Consider the following 18,805-nt stretch of genomic DNA (forward strand, 5'->3'; position numbering starts at 1 on the left):
AAACTCTGCCAGAACAAAGTCCAATCCTCTTTAAAAGAAGAAAATAAAAAAATAGACATTTAACAAGGTAATATTCACAATGTTCAATTTCTGATTAAAAAAAATATTGGACATGCCAAGAAGCAGGAAAATGTAACATAACCAGAAGAAAACCCAGTTAATATAAAGTCCCAGAAATGGCAGAGATGATAGACCTAGCACATAAGGAGATTATAAATATAATGAGGAAAGAAATGAAGATATTTTTTAAAAAGTAAATGAAACTTCTAAAGATGAAAAATACAATATCTGAAAAAAATGACTGAACTAGACATCAAAGAAGAAATGATGATCAAATCTGAAATGATCTGAAATGAAGCACAGAGAGTAACAAAAATTCACAGATCAAAGAAGCAAAATGAACCGTTAGCAAGCTGAACACATACACACATATACAATCCCACATCACAGTCAAATTGCTGAAAACCAATGATAAAGAGAAAATCTTGAGAGCAAACAGAAATCACACACATTATCTAGAGAGGAACAACAATAAGAACGACAGCAGACCTCTTCAGAAACTATGCATGGTAGAAGACAATAGCACAACAAACAGTGCTGATTAAAAAACAAACTAGAATTCTATATATCCAGAAAAGTATCCTTCCTTCCAAAACATGAAGCAAAATAAAAACTACTGATTAGGAAAAAAAAAAAGTTCAGCATTAACCACTGGCAGATCAACATGAAAAGAAATGTTAAAAATTGTTCAGGCAGTAGAAAAATGACTTCCAGATAGAAAAATGGACCAATATAAAGGAAAGAAGGATATTGGAAAGGGTAAACATATGTTCAAATACAAAGCTTTTCCCCCTTTTAAAATTTCTTTACATATAAATGACTGTTTAAAGCACATGACAGTGGGAAGCGGACTTGGCCCAGTGGTTACAGTGTCCGTCTACCACATGGGAGGTCCACAGTTCAAACCCGGGACCTCCTTGACCCATGTGGAGCTGGCCCACGCGCAGTGTTGATGCACGCAAGAAGTGCCCTGCCCATGCAAGGGTGTCCCCATGTAGGGGAGCCCCACGCGCAAGGAGTGCGCCCTGTAAGGAGAGCCACCCAGTGTGAAAGAAAGTGCAGTCTGCCCAGGAATGGCGCCGCACACAGGGAGAGCTAACACAACAAGATGATGCAACAAAAAGAAATACAGATTCCCATGCTGCTGACAACAACAGAAGCAGACAAAGATGATGCAGCAAACAGACACAGAGAACAGACAACTGGGGTGGGGGAAAGGGAGAAAAATAAATAATAAATAAATCTTTTAAAAAACCATAAAACACATGACAGTGTATTAAGATTTATAAAACATGACAATTAATAGCACAAAGGACAGAAGGGGTAAATAGAATTATACTGTGACATAGTCTAATAGTATTTAAAGTTGACTATGACAAGTTAAAGTACCTACTGTAAACCCTAAAGAAACCACTGGGTTAAAAAAATCAAATGAGGAGGTATAGCTGATAAGCCAATCATGGAGACAAAATTGAATGTTAAAAATATAATAAAAAAGGAATCAATCCATCAAAAAAAGAATCATAAATATGTATGCATCTGAGTTCCAAACTACATGAAGCAAAATCTGACAGAACTCAGAAAAGAAACAGACAAGTCACCATACTAAAATAAATTGTACTTATATATATATTAGCAACAAACAATTGTAAATTTAATTTTAAAAATTTACAGTTCCATTAAAAAGCATGAACTCTGTAGGAATAAATTCAACCAAAAATGTGAAAAATAAGCACATTGAAAACTACAAAATACTGCTGAGAGATTTTTTTTTTTTAAATTAAATTGGCTCCCAAGGTGGCCATGGCCACCACAGCTGTTGTGCAGAGCCACGCAAAACCAGAGAAGGATCTACCGCCAAGAGGAGGGAGGAGGAAAAGGAGAAGGTAGAGGAGGCACTGGACCTCAGGTACTGTCAGTATTTAAACAGACCACACCATGTCTGAGTACAACTTAGTGGTCCTTGGTTCAGGAGATACAGGGAAGTCTGCTTTGATGGTTCAATTTGTTCAGGGAATCTTTGCTGAAAAATAGGATCCAACGATAGAAGATCTCTACAGAAAGCAAGTTGAAGTAGCTTGCCAACAGTGTATGCTAGAAATCCTGGATACAGTTGGGACAGAGCAATTTGCAGCTATGAGGGATTTGTACTAGTAATATTCTATTACAGTTCACTCCATATTTAATGACTTACAGGAAATGAGGGAACAGATTTTAAAGTTTGAGAACACAGATGATGCTCCAATGACTCTGATTGGCAATAAATGTGACCTGGAAGATGAGCAAATAGTTGGCAAAGAACAGGATCAGAATTTGTAAGAGTGGTATATCTGTGCCTTTTTAGAATCTTCTGCAAAGTCAAATATCAATGTTAATGAGATATTTTATGATCTGGTCAGACAGATAAATAGAAAAACACCAGTGGAAAAGAAGCCTGAAAAGAAATCATGTCTGCTGCTCTAGACCCACATAAAAAGCAGCTCTGAGCCAGATTACAGGACTGAAGAACTGTTGCCTAACTGGAAAATGCGAGCATTCCAGACTTTGAAAAATAAATCTGAAGAGGTTTCTTCTGTTTTATATATTATATGAAGAATTTAGATCTTATACTGGTTTTCACAAGTTCCCTGGAGAAAGAAATTGCTTTGTTTCTATCAGATAATAAGACATCAGTATTTTTCCTTTGCAAGAGCAGTTATAACAGATGTGAAAATAAATATACTTGACTCTAATTATATAAAAGAGCATGGATGCATTTCAAATGTTAGATACTGCTACTATAATCAAATGATTTCATACTGACCTTTTTATCATGATTCTTCCCTGTCAAGCACTAAAAAGGTGACCCATTATACTTTATATCTTTAATGATACAGATTATGAAATTTCCTCTCAACCCATTGTAGCCAATAACTTTTTTGAGTCACTGACTTCATTTTATATTTTAAAAAACTATGAAATATCATTCTGTCATTATGTTCTAATTAAAACTGTGCATAATGCTTTGGAAAAATGGTCTTTTATAGGAAAAAAACAGGATAACTGATTTCTATGGCTTTCTAGGTAAAATATATAATATACTAAACCAACTCTAATAAGGCTTCTTGTGTTTTACTGTCAGATTAAATTACAGCTTTTATGGAAAAAAAGTAAATTGAGAGATATAGCACCTTCGAATTGGAAGATTCAATATCATAAAGATAGAGTTACATAGAAAGGGATTGACTACTTCCACATAATTCAAATCATTTATTCTCTCAGATTTTGCTTTTCTGTGGAAATTTATAGTATGACTTTAAAATTACATGAAAATATAAAGATCCTAGAAAAGCCAAACAATTTTGAAGAAATTAACATTTGGAATATCCATTATTATGTAATTTTAAGGCTTACTATAAAGCTACGATAATTAAATCAATGGAGTATTAATATAAAGATACATATGAGGATCAGTGGAACAGAATAGGGTCCAGAGAGACTCACAAATACATGTTCAATTGATTTTCAACAAAGGTACAAAGGTATTCAAAAGTGATAAAATAGTTTTTTAACAAATGATGCTGGAACAACTGGCTATACACATAGAAAAAAACAGAACTTTGACCCTTGCCTTTCATCGCATACACTTATTAACTTCAAATGGATCATAGACCTAAGTGGTAAAACTAAAACATGGAAATTTTTAAAAAATAAAATATAAAAGAAACTCTTCATTACCTTGGGTAAATGAAGACTTCTTAGACAGGCTACAAATTGGACAAAACACAAAAGAAAAAAAACTGATGACTTGAACTTCAAAGTTAAAAACTACCTTTCCTCAAAAAGCACTGTAAAGAAAATGAAACAAAGAAAATATCTGCAGGGAAGCGGATGTGGCTGAACTGATAGAGCATCCACCTACCATATCAGAGGTCCAGGGTTTGAACCCAGGGCCTCCTGGCCTGTGTGGTGAGCCGGTCCACGCGCAGTGCTGCTGTGTGCAAGGAGTGCCCTGCCACTCAGGGGTGTCCCTTGCGTACGGGAGCCCCATGTACAAGGCTTGTGCCCTGCAAGGAGAGCTGCTGCGCATGAAAAAAGTGCAGCCCGCCCAGTGAGGAGTGGCGCCACACACATGGAGAGCTGATGCAGCAAGATGACACAATGAAAAGAGACAGATTCCCAGTGCTGCCTAGAATGCAAGCGGACACAGAAGAACACACAGCGAATGGACACAATAGAGCAGATGGTGAAGGGGGAGAAAAGGGAGAGAAATAAATCTTAAAAAAACAAAGAAAATATCTGCAATGCTTATATACCTGACAAAGAACTTGTATCCAGAAAATATAGGATTCTCATAATTGAATAATAAAGGCACAGGAATGATTACAACAAAAATCAGGATAATAGTTTCTTCTAAAGATAAAGGAAAGGATAGAGAATTTTTATTGTACCTATAAGGTTTAATTTAGTAAAAAGTGGCTGGGTTGTGGGTACAAAGAATTTGTTATAATTTTATCTATTCTTTGCTTAATGCTTAAAATATTTTTAATTTAAAAAGAAAAAATTAACACCATACCCAAAGAGATAGGTTAATTTATATCACTCCATTGAATTATCACAGTTACCAAGTCATGGAGGATTTTTCCCTCGTGTCTTATTCACCCATGTTTATTTGATGTAAAGCCCAAGCACAAAATAAATACATGTAGAATTAGAGAAGAGAAAAAGATTCATTTATATTTTTAGTTTCCTACTGGCCATTCCCACTAGATGGATGGTTAAATGTTTCCCTCACTTCAACAACTTATCAAAAACCAGAGCTCAGAGCTCTTTCCCTACCCTGAACTCACACTTTCAAGCTTTTGTATTTTCTTTGCTGTTTCCGGTATTTCACAAGTCACAAGGATGACATATTGATTAGAAGCACAAGTGTTAGACCAGATTGCCTGGGTCCTCAAAAACTGCCTAACCTTGGACAAGTTGTTTAATTTCTCTGTACTTCAGGATAAATGTTACACTAAAGCTGGAAAATACTCATGCTAAAAAAAGGTTAACCATTTTTCTTTTTACTATTTCTGTTCTTACAACTACTTCTGACTCTTTGTCTCTTACTTTGTTCTCACTAAATCAAAGAAGGTATTAAACACTGTTGATTGTTCAGAACAATGTCACGTCTCCTTATTTCTAGGTGACCAGCAGCAGAGATCTAGAGTACTACATCCCTCTCTTCTACAATCTTTCTTTTCTCCAATTTTTCTCTATTCAAATTTACTGCAGACTACGTTCAGGTTTATCTTTATCCCTTTCCATAAACCTCCCTTTCCTGGAACAAACTATATAAGGTCTGTAAAAATAAAAAAATTCTTTCATAATCAGCTCTCAATTAATCACTGCTATAAAAGTTATGATGATGTAGGTTTTTTTTTTTTTTTGAGGTACCAGGGCTGGGGATTGAACCCGGGACCTCATATGTGAGAAGCCAGTGCTCAACCACTGAGCCACATAAGCTCTCCTGAGTTGGTTTTTTCATTTTTTGCTTGTTGTTTTTTTTGTTTTGTTTTGTTTTTAGGAGGCACTAGGAACCAAACCCAGGACCTCCCATGTGGGAAGCAGGCATTCAACCACTTGAGCCACATCCACTCCCCTTAAGGTTGAATTTTAACCCTACAAACATAAAAAGAAATCACATTTATTACCATAAGAAGAATAGCAAAATATCATAAATTGCCTTTGAGTGGCATAAGCCTTTCTCTATTACATCAAAAATCACTCCTAACATGGTCTGAGATTTGATTTGGTATAAAAATCACCAGTCATTGTTCTGCCAGAACAGGAACTTCAGAAATCATGTATACTCTCTAGGCCCTTGTTCCCTTATTTGTAAGATAAAATATGCTGTGTAAGTGCCATCATTCTAAGCTCCCAAACCCTAGAAGGTATGACTAGTTAAGCACAAGACTCTTTTCTGAATAAACAGTTATCCCAGAAATTAATAAATGGAAGAACTGGAAGAGGTGAAACCTATATGTCATGTTTGAACTTCATAAACTCTGAAATTTCTCCTAATTTTGTAAGTGCGTGATTCTATTCTAAAGATGTACGAATCTATATAAAATTTCTCAAATTTAAAATTTATTGTTCACTTGAGAATACCTCTAGAAATCTAGAAAGCATTCTTTTATAAAAATTATTTTTATAACTTTAATTTGTTTTTTAAATTTAAAACTGTATTTTAAAATAAGTTTCATAGGATACTTTATTAAAAATTCATACTTTGGTGACAATGCATTTTGGAACACTATTAAAATGGACCTGGAAATTTGATATGGGCTTACAAAAGTTACATATCTACTCTTTAAAAAAAATTCCTGGAAATTTAACATCATGAAACTTATATATATTTATTTTTTAAATTTACCTTTTTTCTTCTTTTGCTCTCAGCTGTTCTTCCTGTCTCAAAACTTGAACCATTACAGATTCAAAAACTCCACTTGTCAAGCCTGCCAAACTTCGGGGTGTTGACCGACGCCTTGTTGAAGTACATGCAGTTCCCTTCTCATCCTCCAATCCATAATAGCCTCTAGATGTAACAGCTATCGTTGTCTTTTCTCTCAAGTGCCTTGGAGAAGAATAAGTCAATTCACAAGGTCAAATCTTCTGGATAAACAATAAACGCCCTTAACCAGCATCTTAAGAAGAATTCCTTTTGCTAACTACATTAAAAGTACTTAGTTTAAACTTACTTAGCACTGCTCCAAATTTTTATCCTCCCTACACAATTTCTAATTGCTCTTTGTCATAAAATCACTGTGCATGACAGGCTCTTCCCTACATTTAAACTCAATGCAGAACTGAAGGATTAATATTAAGGACTAAAGCACTACTTTTTCATGTAAAAAATTATTGTTTACAAAATTAGATTTAACATCTTTTCACCTTTGCTTATATTTCATACTACCTATTGAAGAAATACAATAAAACAAAAACATTTTGGGGGAGAAAATTTACAATGATACCTAAATACTTTGAAGAAAGTATGAACAAATGAAGTATTACAATATAAAATTTTATGTTGAGAATTTGGAATCTTCTAACTAAACTATATAAAAACTAAGAGTCTAGATTTCCTCTTCTACCTCACCACAAATGTCTCCCTACTTTATGATGTCTTTATTGATATACAGTAGACTAAAGCTTAAAGATAATGATGAAAAATCATTTCTTAGAAGTTTGCTCAATAAGCCCAAAAATCCTCTTAATAAATTTGAAACAATTTATTAAAACCACTTAATTGGAAAAGAAAAATTACCTTAATCTTATAAAATTGTTAAGGCTAAACTAAAAACTGACCTCAGAATATGTATCTTTATGAGTGTTAACTGTTAAAGGAACTCAGGAAATATGTGCTCTTCTACCTCTGTAAAATATACCAAAGTTTCTGAGGGTTTTGTACACGTTTTATTCCTACAGCGGCAAAATCAAGTTAATGCTCAAACAAGTAAGCATTCAAAGTACTGGAAAAGAATCAATATTAATTAATAGTAGATTCTAGCCCTGCTTTTCTATGGACTTTAATACAAAATAGGCTAAAGGCTCACCAAAAAATAAATCTTTATGGCACGAAATACAATTAATATCCTGTCTATTTTAGACTATGTCCACAGTAGTTTATTGCTCCAGTTAGAATACTTCTTAATAATCTTGCCTGCAAGGACATATACACTCCATGAATAGTATGAAGCACAGTTCTGAACTTTGGCACTATTACGTGTTTTCTTTTGTATAAGGAGGTAACACCATTACCATATCACTTTAGGTAAGGCATGAACTTTAAACTGTTTTTGCAGTAATACTGAAGAATTTGGGCTAATACTGATTTCAAGATATGATCCTTTAGTGCCCAATAGCATGTATCTGCTAACTGGTGTGAGACCAAGAAATATGGGTGCAATGAATAGAACTGACTGGCAAACACAGATACTGACTGTGCATACTTGGATTCATTTTAGTATAGAGTTTTTACCAGGTGAACTAACTAGCCCTGGTACTATAATTTGAATTACATCCTCATAAGTACTAATGGAAGAAAAAATTAATGCATAATATATTAAAAATTATGATATCTCAGAAATCACACCATATGTATGGTGCTTAGGATAAGGACTCCAAATATGGAGAGCTGAAGACTATATTGAGTAACATGGCTATATTTTTAAGTAAACAAATCACAGATTGTGAGCATTTTCCTATTTAACATCAGTCTTAGATGTAGACAAGATGAGGTTATAAACTGCTTTTTTAAAAGAGTATTTTCTAACAGCAAAGATCAATTTATACATCAGAAATAAAAATTTATAAGATCTGATAGCTATCAGTCATAATAAAATATAAAAAAGAAAACTACGCTATTTCACTCATATCACCACTTAAATATTAAGGCTAGTATTAATGAATGTTGGAAAGGGTATAGGAAAAGAATAATTCTAAATAAATATTAGTAGGTATGTACACAGCCTTTCTGGAAGCCAATTTAGTAATGATCATTAATATTTAAGATGCACATACTCAGACTTCCATAAGGATGGTGGATTAGTGAGACAAGGAACTCTCTTCTCTCCCAGAAAAATAGCTAGAGGACAGGCAGAAATGCCTGGAAAAAAATGTTCTATGATTTAGAATACCAGGGGAAGGCTGGGCAACACCCAGAATAGAGAGGGACCCTTCCCCCAACACATAAGCAGACAATTTTGAATTCTCTGGCCTCAGGCCTGCAGCTACAGACAGAGGAGGTGCAAGGATTCACCTCCCCAAGCAACTGGAGAAAGGACACAACCTAAGGCTGGATCAGCTTTTGGCCAACAAATTTGGTCTGCTGTGTCCCAGGAGAATTTCTAGGCCAGGTGGAGCCATGCCATTGTTTAGCCTTGAGAGCTTATATAGGAATAAAGAGAGCTGACCCTTTCAATCACCCCCCCTACTCACCAGGACTGGTTGTTGAGAACAAAGAGGGAAACGGAATTATTTCTACCCATGAAAAGAAAGGGGGCTACCAGTAAAGGCTAGAGAAGAGCTGCTGAGAAAGTCTGAATGGCCAGGATCTGAATAGCCTCAAGACAGGATCATCTGTCACACTGTTGCAGTGAACATACTTCAACCAGGTTTTGAACTGAGGGCTGCCAAAGAGCCATCTGATGGTGGATCAAGGAAGTGCATATGAGAAAACTAAAAGTAAATAAGTGAGAGAAGCTTTTTCCAGTCTTTACAGCCTCTCTCTCCAAAGTCCTTGGAAATAGCTTTACAACTCATTACTGGGTCCATGGCCCAGATTTGAGCAAACAGCAGGGAAAATCCTAAAGACCTACAACAGATTGAACCAAGAATCAAAGAAAAGCAGTAACGCATAGCCTACGACCACTAAATCCCTACAAAAGAGACAGAAATTGAGAATCAGAGTAAACTCACAATCATAATCAGATGCCCACTAGACATCAGCAAAAATTACAAGCCATACTAAGAAAATGGAAGAAAAGCCCCAAGCAAAGGAATGTATCAAAACACTAGATGAAACACTGGATTTGAGATAACTAATCAATGAGGTTCATAAGAATTTCCAAAATCAATTAATGACTTGAAAGACAATATGACTTAAGAGATAAAGGACATCAAGAAGACACTCAGTGAGCACAAAGAAGAAAACCTAAATAAAACCTAAATAAACCTAAATAAAAAAATAACAGCAGATGGGAATGAAAGATAAAACAGGTGAGAATAAAAGCATATCAGAGGCATACAACAGCAGACTCGTAATGACAGAAGAAAGAATAAGTGGTGCAGAAAACACAACAGCTGAAATTGAAGAGAGAACAAAGAGAAAAAAGAATGGAGAAAACTGAGCAGAGGCTCAGAGATAATGATAATAAGCACAACAACATTTCTGTCAAAGGAGTTCTAGAAGAAGAGAAGGGAAAAGGGACAGAAAGCGTATTTGAGAAAATAAAGGCTGAAAATTCCTAAACTCTCATGAAAGAATGAATTTACATGCCTAAGAAGTATAGCATATCCAAATTAGATAAATCCAAATAGACCTACCCTAAGAAACATACTACTCAGAATGTCAAACATCAAAGATAAAGAGAAAATTCTAAGAGCAGCAAGGGAGAAGCAAACCATCACATACAAAGGATGCCCAGTATGACTCAGTAAAAATTTCTCATCAGAAACCATGGAGACAAGAGGACAGTGGTATGATAATAATTAGGATACTGAAAAAGAAAAATTGCCAGCAAAGAATTCTTTATCCAGCAATTGCCCTTCAAACATAAATGTGAATTTAAAATTGTCACAAATGAATGGAAACTAAGAGAGTTTTCACAAAAGAAATCTGCCTTTGCAGGAAGTATTAAAGGGAGCTGTACAACCTGAAAGAAAAGGACAGGAGAGAGAGGATAGGAGGACAGATCAGAAGGGAAGACTTGCAGAAAGGATAACTGAAAAAGGAAACAGGGAAAAAAAAAAGATATGATATATGATAACTAAAGAATAAAATGGTGGAAGCAAATAATGTGTTTACAGTAATATCACTGAATGTCAAAGGATGAAACTCCCTAAATCAAAAGATACAGACTGAAAGTATGGATAAAAAAAGCATAAGCCATCCATATGCTGCCTACAAAAGACTCACCTTAGACCCAGGAATACAAACTCACTGAAAGTAAAAGGTTAGAAAAAGATACTTCATACAAATAGTAACCAAAAAAGAGCAGGGTAGCTATACTAACATCAGGTAAAACAGACTTTAAATGCAAAAAAGTTAAAAGAGATATAGAAGGCCATTATATAAATAAAAGGGACAATCCACCAAGAAGAAATAACAGTCATAAATATCTATGCACCTAAACAGGGTACCCCAAAATACATGAGGCAAACTGGCAAAACTGGAGAAATAGACATCTCTACAATAATCACTGGAGACTTCAACACACCACTCACATCATTAGATAGAACTACTAGACAGAAGATCAACAAGGAAACAGAAAACTTGAATATGAAAAATGAGCTAGACCTAACAGACAAATACAGAACATTGCATCCAAAATCAGCAGGTTATACATTCTTCTCAAGTGCTCATGGATCTTTATCCTGGACAGACCACATGTTGGGTCACAAGGCACATTTCAATAAATATAAAAAGACTGAGATTATACAAAACACCTTCTCAGATAATAACGGAATGAAACTGGAAATCAATAATAGACAGGAAATGGCAAAACTCACAAATGTGTGGAGGCTAAACAACACACTCCTAAACAATTGGTGGGTCAAAGAAGAAATTGTAAATGAAAGTAGTATCTATACTGAGACAAATAAAAATGAGAAAATTATCAAAACTTATGGGTTACAGTGAAGGCAGAACCAAGAGGGAAATTTATAGCCCTAAATGCCTGTATTAAAAAAGAATAAAGAGCCAAAATCAAAGATCTAACTGAACTACTGGAGAAACTAGAAAAAGATCAGCAAACCAATCCCAAAGCACGCAGAAGGAAAGAAATAATAAAGATTAGAGCAGAATTAACAACAACAACACAAACAGAGAAAATTAAAAAAACAAAAGATGGTTCTTTGAGATCAACAAATTGATAAGCCCTTAGCTAGACTAACAAAAAAAAAGTTAAGAAGTAAATAAAATCAGGAATGAAAGGGGAGAAGTTATGACTGACCCCACCAAAATAAGAACAGTAAGAGGATACTATTAGAAACTGTATGCCAACAATCTAGACAAAGTAGATGAAATGGAAAAACTCCTAGAAACAATCAAACAACCTATAATGACTTTATAAGAAATATAAAAACTCAACAAACCAATTACATTTAAAGAGACTGAATCAGTCATCAAAATCTCCCAACAAAGGAAAGTCGAGGACCAGATGGCTTCACAGGTGACTTCTATCGAGCATGTCAAGAATTAAAACCAATTCAGTTTAAACTCTTCAAAAAAATTGAAAATGGGAAACCACTCAACACATTTTATGAAGCCAACATCACCACAATACCAAAACCAGAAAAAGATACTACAAGAAAAGAAAATTAAAGACCAATCTCTCTAATGAACATAGATGCAAGAATTCTCAACAAAATACTTGCAAATATAATCCAACAGCATATCAAAAGATTTATACACTATGACCAAGCGGGATTTATTCCTGGTATGCAAGGGTGGTTCAATATAAGAAAATCAATCAATGTAGTATACCACATTAACAAATTGAAGGGAAAAAACCACAGGATCATCTCAATCAATGCAGAAAAGTCCAACAAAATCTAGCATCCTTTCCTGATAAAAACATTTCAAAAGAGAAGAATAGAAGGGAAATTTCTCAATATGATAAAGGGCATATATGAAAAACCCAAGCCAGCATCGTACTCAATGGGGAAAGATTGAAAGTTTTCCCTTTAAGATCAGGAACAAGACAAGGATGCCCATTGTCACCACTGTTATTCAATATTGTGCTAGAAGTTCTACCTAGAGCAATTTGACAAGAAAAAAAAATAAAGGCTTCCAAATAGGAAACAAAGAAATAAAAACTCTCCCTATACAAGGATGACATGATCCTATTTACAAAATTTTCAAAAGTCTACAACAAAGCTACTTGAGCTAATAACCAGGTTCAGCCAAGTTGTAGGATACAAGATCAACACACAAAAATCAATGATGTTTCTGTACACTGAACAATCTAAGGAGGAAATCAGGGGAAATTTCCCATTTACAACAGTAACAAGCAGACTCAAATACCTAGGAATCAATTTAACCACAGAAGTACAGGACCTATATGCAGAAAACTACAAAGCAATGCTTAAAGGAATCAAAGACCTAAATAAATGGAACAATATTCCGTGTTCATGGATTTGAAGACTAAACATCGCGAAGATGCCAATCCTACCAAAAGTGATTTATAAATTCAATGCAATACCAATCAAAATTCCAACAGCATACTTCACAGAAATAGAAAAGGCAAGTACCAAATTTATTTGGAAGGGAAAGTGCACCCAAGTAGCCAAAAACATTCTGAAAAAGAAAGAGCAATGTGGGAGGACATTCACTGCCTGACCTTGAAACATTACAAAGTTACAGTGGTTAAAACAGCATAGTATTGGCACACAGACACTTCAATCACTGGAATAGAACCTAGAGTCCAGAAATAAACCCACACCTCTACCATCAAACGGGTTTTTGACAAACATACCACGGCCACGTTTCTGGGGGAAAAAAAGAGTCTCTTCAACAATTGTTGCTGGGAGAACTGAATATCCATAACCAATACAATGAAAGAGGGTCCCCATCTTACTCCCTGTACAAGAATCAACTCAAAGTGGATCAAAGACCTAAATATTAATATAAAAGGACCATAAAACTACTAAAAGAAAAGGTAGGAAAACATCTTAAAGATCTTGTGGTTGGTGGTGGTTTTTTGGATCTTACATCAATGCATGAGCAACAAAAGACAAAAAGAGATAAATGGGACCTCCTCAAAATTAAAACACTTTTGCACCTTACAGGACTTTGTCAAAAGGGTGAAAAGGCAGCCAGCTCAATGGGAGAAAATATTTGGAAATCACGTATCTGATAAGGGTTTAATATCCTTGACATACAAGGAGATCATACAACTCAACAATAAAAAGACAAAACTATCTGATTAAAAAATGGGCAAAAGCATGTTTTTTAATGTAACGTTTTATGTAATCCATTAACTTTTAAAAAAGATAATTAAAAAATTAAATTAAATTTAAAAAAGAAAAGGGGAAAAAATGGGCAAAAGACTTGAATAGACATTTGTCCAAAGAAGAAATACAAATGGCGAAAAACACATGAAAAACTGTTCAACAGCCTGGCTACTAAAGAAACGCAAATCAAAGCTAGAGTGAGATATCATTTCACATCTTTTAGAATGGCCACTACTAAAAAGAGAAAACTAGAAGTGTTGTAGAGGAAGTGAAGAGATAAGAAAACTTATTCACTGTTGGTGGGAATGTGAGCAGTATAGCCACTTTGGAGGACTGTTTGGCAGTTCCTAAAGAAGATGCCTATATAGATTTGCCACATGACCCAGCAATACCACCACTAGGTATATACCCAGAAGAACAGAGAGCAGTGACACAGACAGACTTCTGCACACTGATGTTCATAGCAGCATTATTCACAATTGCCAAAAGATGGAAAGAACCCAGGTGTCTATCAACCGATGAGTGGATAAACAAACTGTGGTGCATACACACAATGGAATATTATGCAGCTTTAAGAAGAAATGAAGTTGTAAAGCATATGACAACATAAATAAGCCTGGAGGACATTAGGTTGAGTAAAGCAAGCCAGACACAAAAGGATAAATTCTGTATGATTGTGCTATTATGAACTAAATATTTTCTGTAAAGTCATGAAGTTAATAACTAGAATACTGATCATCAGAAATAGAATAAGGCTAGAGAACAGAAAGCTGAGGATTACCCTGTGCGGAACTGGTAAAAAGGTTATTTGTTAATCTTTGGGAATAAACAGAAAAGGTGAAAGCACAGCATAGTAAGTAGCAGTGCTCCTATTTGCAGATGGCAGTGGTTAAAAGGGAAAGTCTTAGGTCATGTATATTACTAGATGGAAAGCTAAAAATGTAACATTGGACATTGTAGCATAGTAAAATCTCATGTAAAATATGAATACGGGTAATTCATATTTTTCTTTGAAACTGACCGAATGTATGTTAATGTTACAAGATGTTAATAGTCAGGAAAAAAAAAAAAACATTATCCTAAGTGAAAGAAATAAGACACAAAGTACTACATATTGTATGATTCCATTTATATAAAATGTAAATACAAATAAATTTAAAAGATGGAATTAGATTAGTGGTTATGAAGGGCTGGGGAAGGTTTGAGGGATTGAAAGGTGACTGCTAAGGGATGTGGAGTTTTTCTTTTTGGAGTAATGAAATTGTTCTAAAATTTTCTGTAGTGATGAATGCACAACATGGTCATTAAATTAAAAGCTACTGATTGTACATTTTGGATAAATTATATGGTATGTGAATATATGTCAATAAAACTACTTTAAAAAAGATGCATATACCCTCTGACCCATCGTGCTTCAAGGAATATATGCTACAGACACAATTACACAACTGGGAGAAATAAAACACACACATACTTCAAGTGTATTCTTTAATATCCCTTGATAATAGGTTAAATAAAGTAATATACAGCCACAACATGGAATATCTTCCTTCCACTGAAAGGATTAATGGATGAGGACTGTGGGAAGATGGTGGAGTAGGAAGCTCCAAGAAATCAGTCCCTCCACCAGAAAAGTTATTTAAAAGGCAGGAACTGGAAGCAGAATTGGCTCAACTGATAGAGCATCCATCTACCACATGGGAGGTCCGGGGTTCAAACCCAGGGCCTCCTGACCCGTGTAGTGAGCTGCCCACGTACAGTGCTAATGTACACAAGGAGTGCCGGCCACGCAGGGGTGTCCCCCACATAGGAAAACTTAATGCACAATGAGTGTGCCCCATAAGGAGAGCTGCCCCAGACGAAAAAAGCGCAGGCTGCCCAGGAGTGGCGCCATGCAGAGAGAGAGCTGACGCAGCAAGATAACACAACAAAGAGAGACACAGATTTCCAGTGCTGCTGACAAGAATGCAAGTGGACACAGAAGAACACACAGCAAATGGACACAGAGAGTAGACAACGCAAGGGGGAGAAGGGAAGAGAAATTAAAGAGAAAAAAAAGGGGGGGGGCAGAAACTGTCTGAATCAATTATTTCCAAACTCTGGAGACCAGTAGTACACTGTACAACACTGTACAGCATCCAGGTTAAGACTGGAAGAGACTAATAAATTACAGTAAATACCAGTAAAGTGCTCTCTGTACCCATCCCCATTCTCAAGCCAGGCAGCAGTGGGATCTGGCCCCTTGCACAGCTTCCTAGTGCCAGAAAGGGACATAAAAATCTACTTCCCTAAGATCTTGAGTGGGCATGGGCTGATCACTGATCACAGCTTTTAATAAACTACTTTGGATCACTGGAGTCCCAGCTCTGAGGGCAGCCACTGTTTAAACCTGCCCTGGACAAAGGCAGCAGGTATGCTGAAGGACCACATTTGCTTTGCAGGTCAAGAGAGTACACCTATGGTGAGCATAGAAGAAGCTCCTGGTTCCTTTGCTTGACTCTCTCCAATTCCTTCTCTACGGCAGTTTGGACCTGGCCAGGGCTCCGTATGTGGGTTCCTAGCCTTATTTTCCTACTGGGAAAGACTGACTTGGGAAACTCCTCTCCAGCCAGGTACCCTCCCAGAATCTGCCATCCAAGCTAGAGCAACTTGAGACAATAAAAGCAGTGTAAGAACTGAGGTGGAAAGCCTAGGACAAAGAGCTACCCGCTTTAGGTCTGGCAGTGGAACACCCAAGAAAGGAAGAAGTTCTGTCTCCTGGAAAGTAGCAGGAGCATTCAAACCCCTACAAAAGGGGAGCTCCTAATGCCACAAGCCATTACAAGCTGAAGTCAAAACAAAGGCCCTAGAAAAGACAGGGAGGAAACTGCCATTTTGCATTCTCTTTGGGCACACCTTCCTGACAGGAGGGCTGATGCTCAAGAAAATCTGTCATATACCTAGCTAGTTACAAACTCAGTCACAAACATTGCAGGAAATAAATCCAAGAGTTAACATTTTAAAATATTAAAACATATAGTATGAACAAAACATTACAATACAAACAAAAAACAGGAAACAATGTCCCAACCAAAGGAAGAGGATAAAAACACAGAAAACATGAACAAAGAACATCACTCTATGGACATACCAGACTAAGAATTTTTTTAAAAGATCATCAATATGCTCCAGGAAACAAAGGAAAATAAAGAGAAAGAACTAACAGGGATTAGGAAAACAATGAACAATATGAGACTCTCTTTAGACAGAAATTTTAAAAAGGAATCAAACTGAACCACTGGAGTTAAGACCACAATAACTGAAAAGAAAACTTCCCAAGAGGGTTTCAACAACAAATTGGAGCTGGCAGAAAAAGAATCCACAAACTTGAAGACAAGATCATTGAAATCAGTTAGACTGAGGAACAGAAAAAAAAAGTGTATTATAAAAGTGAAAATAGCCTAAGAGACCATTGGGACACCATCAAGCACACAAATATATATATACTATTGGAATCCAAAAAGGAGAAGAAAGGGGAAGAAGGACTATTCAAAGAAATAACAACAGGAATTTTTCCAAACCTTGCAAAATATGTCAATCTGCACATCCAAAAAGCCCAGAGAACACCAAATAAGATAAACCCATCATATACTAATCAAATTGTCAAATGCAAAGGAGGAGAAAGTTCTAAAAGCTGGAAGAGAAATGCAACATGTCATTTACAAGGGAGTCCCAATTAGATTAAGTACAGGTTTCTGAACAGAAACCATGAAGGGAAGGCGGCAGTGGGAAATAAATGTCAACCAAGAATTTTATATCCAGTGAGACTTTCTTTGAAAAATAAGGGAGAGACCAAGATATTCCCAGATAAACAAAAGCTGAGTGAGTTCATCAGCACTAGACCTGCCCTACAAGCAATGCTAAAGCGAGTTCTTCAGAATGAAAGGAAAGGACACTAGACTGTGGTTCAAAGCAGCATAAAGAAATAAAGAGGGAAACGGACTTTGGCCCAGTGGTTAGGGCGTCCGTCTACCATATGGGAGGTCCGCGGTTCAAACCCCGGGCCTCCTTGACCCGTGTGGAGCTGGCCATGCGCAGTGCTGATGCGCGCAAGGAGTGCCGTGCCACGCAAGGGTGTCCCCCACGTGGGGGAGCCCCACGCGCAAGGAGTGTGCCCATGAGGAAAGCCGCCCAGCGTGAAAAGAAAGAGCAGCCTGCCCAGGAATGGCGCCGCCCACACTTCCCGTGCTGCTGACGACAACAGAAGCGGACAAAGAAACAAGACGCAGCAAATAGACACCAAGAACAGACAACCAGGGGAGGGGGGGAAGTTAAATAAATAAATAAATCTTAAAAAAAAAAAAAAAAAAAAAAAAAAATAAGGATATTTAATAAAAAAAAAAAAAAAAAAAAAAAAAAAAAAAAAAAAAAAAAAAAAAAAAAAAGAAATAAAGACTTCAGGTAAAGGTAACCATGTAGGTAATTATAAATGCATTACTTATAAATTGTATTGTATTTCTTTGATATGTAATTCCACTTACTTCCTAGAGGTACTAAAATGCAAATGCAAAGAAAGTATCAATAAATCTATGGTTTTGTACATAAAATGAACAAAGACATAATTTGTAATAAGTACAATAAAAGGTAGGGGGACAAAAGGGTATAGAAACAGCATATGTGTATGCTATTAGAGTCGAATTGGTATCAAATCAAATAATATGATTGTTACATAGTTAGAATGTTAAAACTTCACACCATGTTAACAATAAGGAAAATACATGAAAAATATATCCAGAAAGAAATGAGAAGATCCTCAATTAGGTACAATACAAAAAAATTAAAGTAGGCATTGACAGAAGAATTGAGGGACAAAAAAATATAAGGTTTACAAAAACTAAAAAGCAAAGTGGTAGAAGGAAGTCCTGTATTATCAGTAGTGACTTTAAATGTAAATGGATTAAAATCTCCATTCAAATGGCAGAGATTGGCAAAATGGATAAAAAAGCATGAACCAATTATATGCTGCCTACAAGAAACTCACCCTAAATTCAAAGATACAGGTAGGTTG

The 18,805-nt window shown here is 35.9% G+C and overlaps 1 protein-coding gene and 1 pseudogene across 5 annotated transcripts in view; one reads left to right on the forward strand and one right to left on the reverse strand.

Moving 5' to 3' along the window:
- Positions 1 to 18,805, reverse strand: part of BRD10 (bromodomain containing 10) — a 123,207-nt gene that overhangs the window by 87,897 nt on the left and 16,505 nt on the right. For 3 of the 5 annotated variants that reach the window (XM_058301830.2, XM_058301828.2, XM_058301829.2), the window contains 2 exons: positions 6,458 to 6,658; positions 3,962 to 4,228 (listed from right to left, as the gene is read on the reverse strand). In XM_058301830.2, the coding sequence (XP_058157813.1) occupies positions 3,962 to 4,228; positions 6,458 to 6,658 (468 nt within the window). The remainder of the gene's footprint in view (positions 1 to 3,961; positions 4,229 to 6,457; positions 6,659 to 18,805) is intronic. The other 2 variants (XM_058301831.2, XM_058301832.2) reach the window with 1 other exon arrangement.
- On the forward strand, positions 1,999 to 2,523 carry LOC101429461 (ras-related protein Rap-1A pseudogene; annotated as a pseudogene).

This window comes from Dasypus novemcinctus, chromosome 8, assembly GCF_030445035.2.
Source record: "Dasypus novemcinctus isolate mDasNov1 chromosome 8, mDasNov1.1.hap2, whole genome shotgun sequence".
Lineage (NCBI taxonomy): Eukaryota > Metazoa > Chordata > Mammalia > Cingulata > Dasypodidae > Dasypus > Dasypus novemcinctus.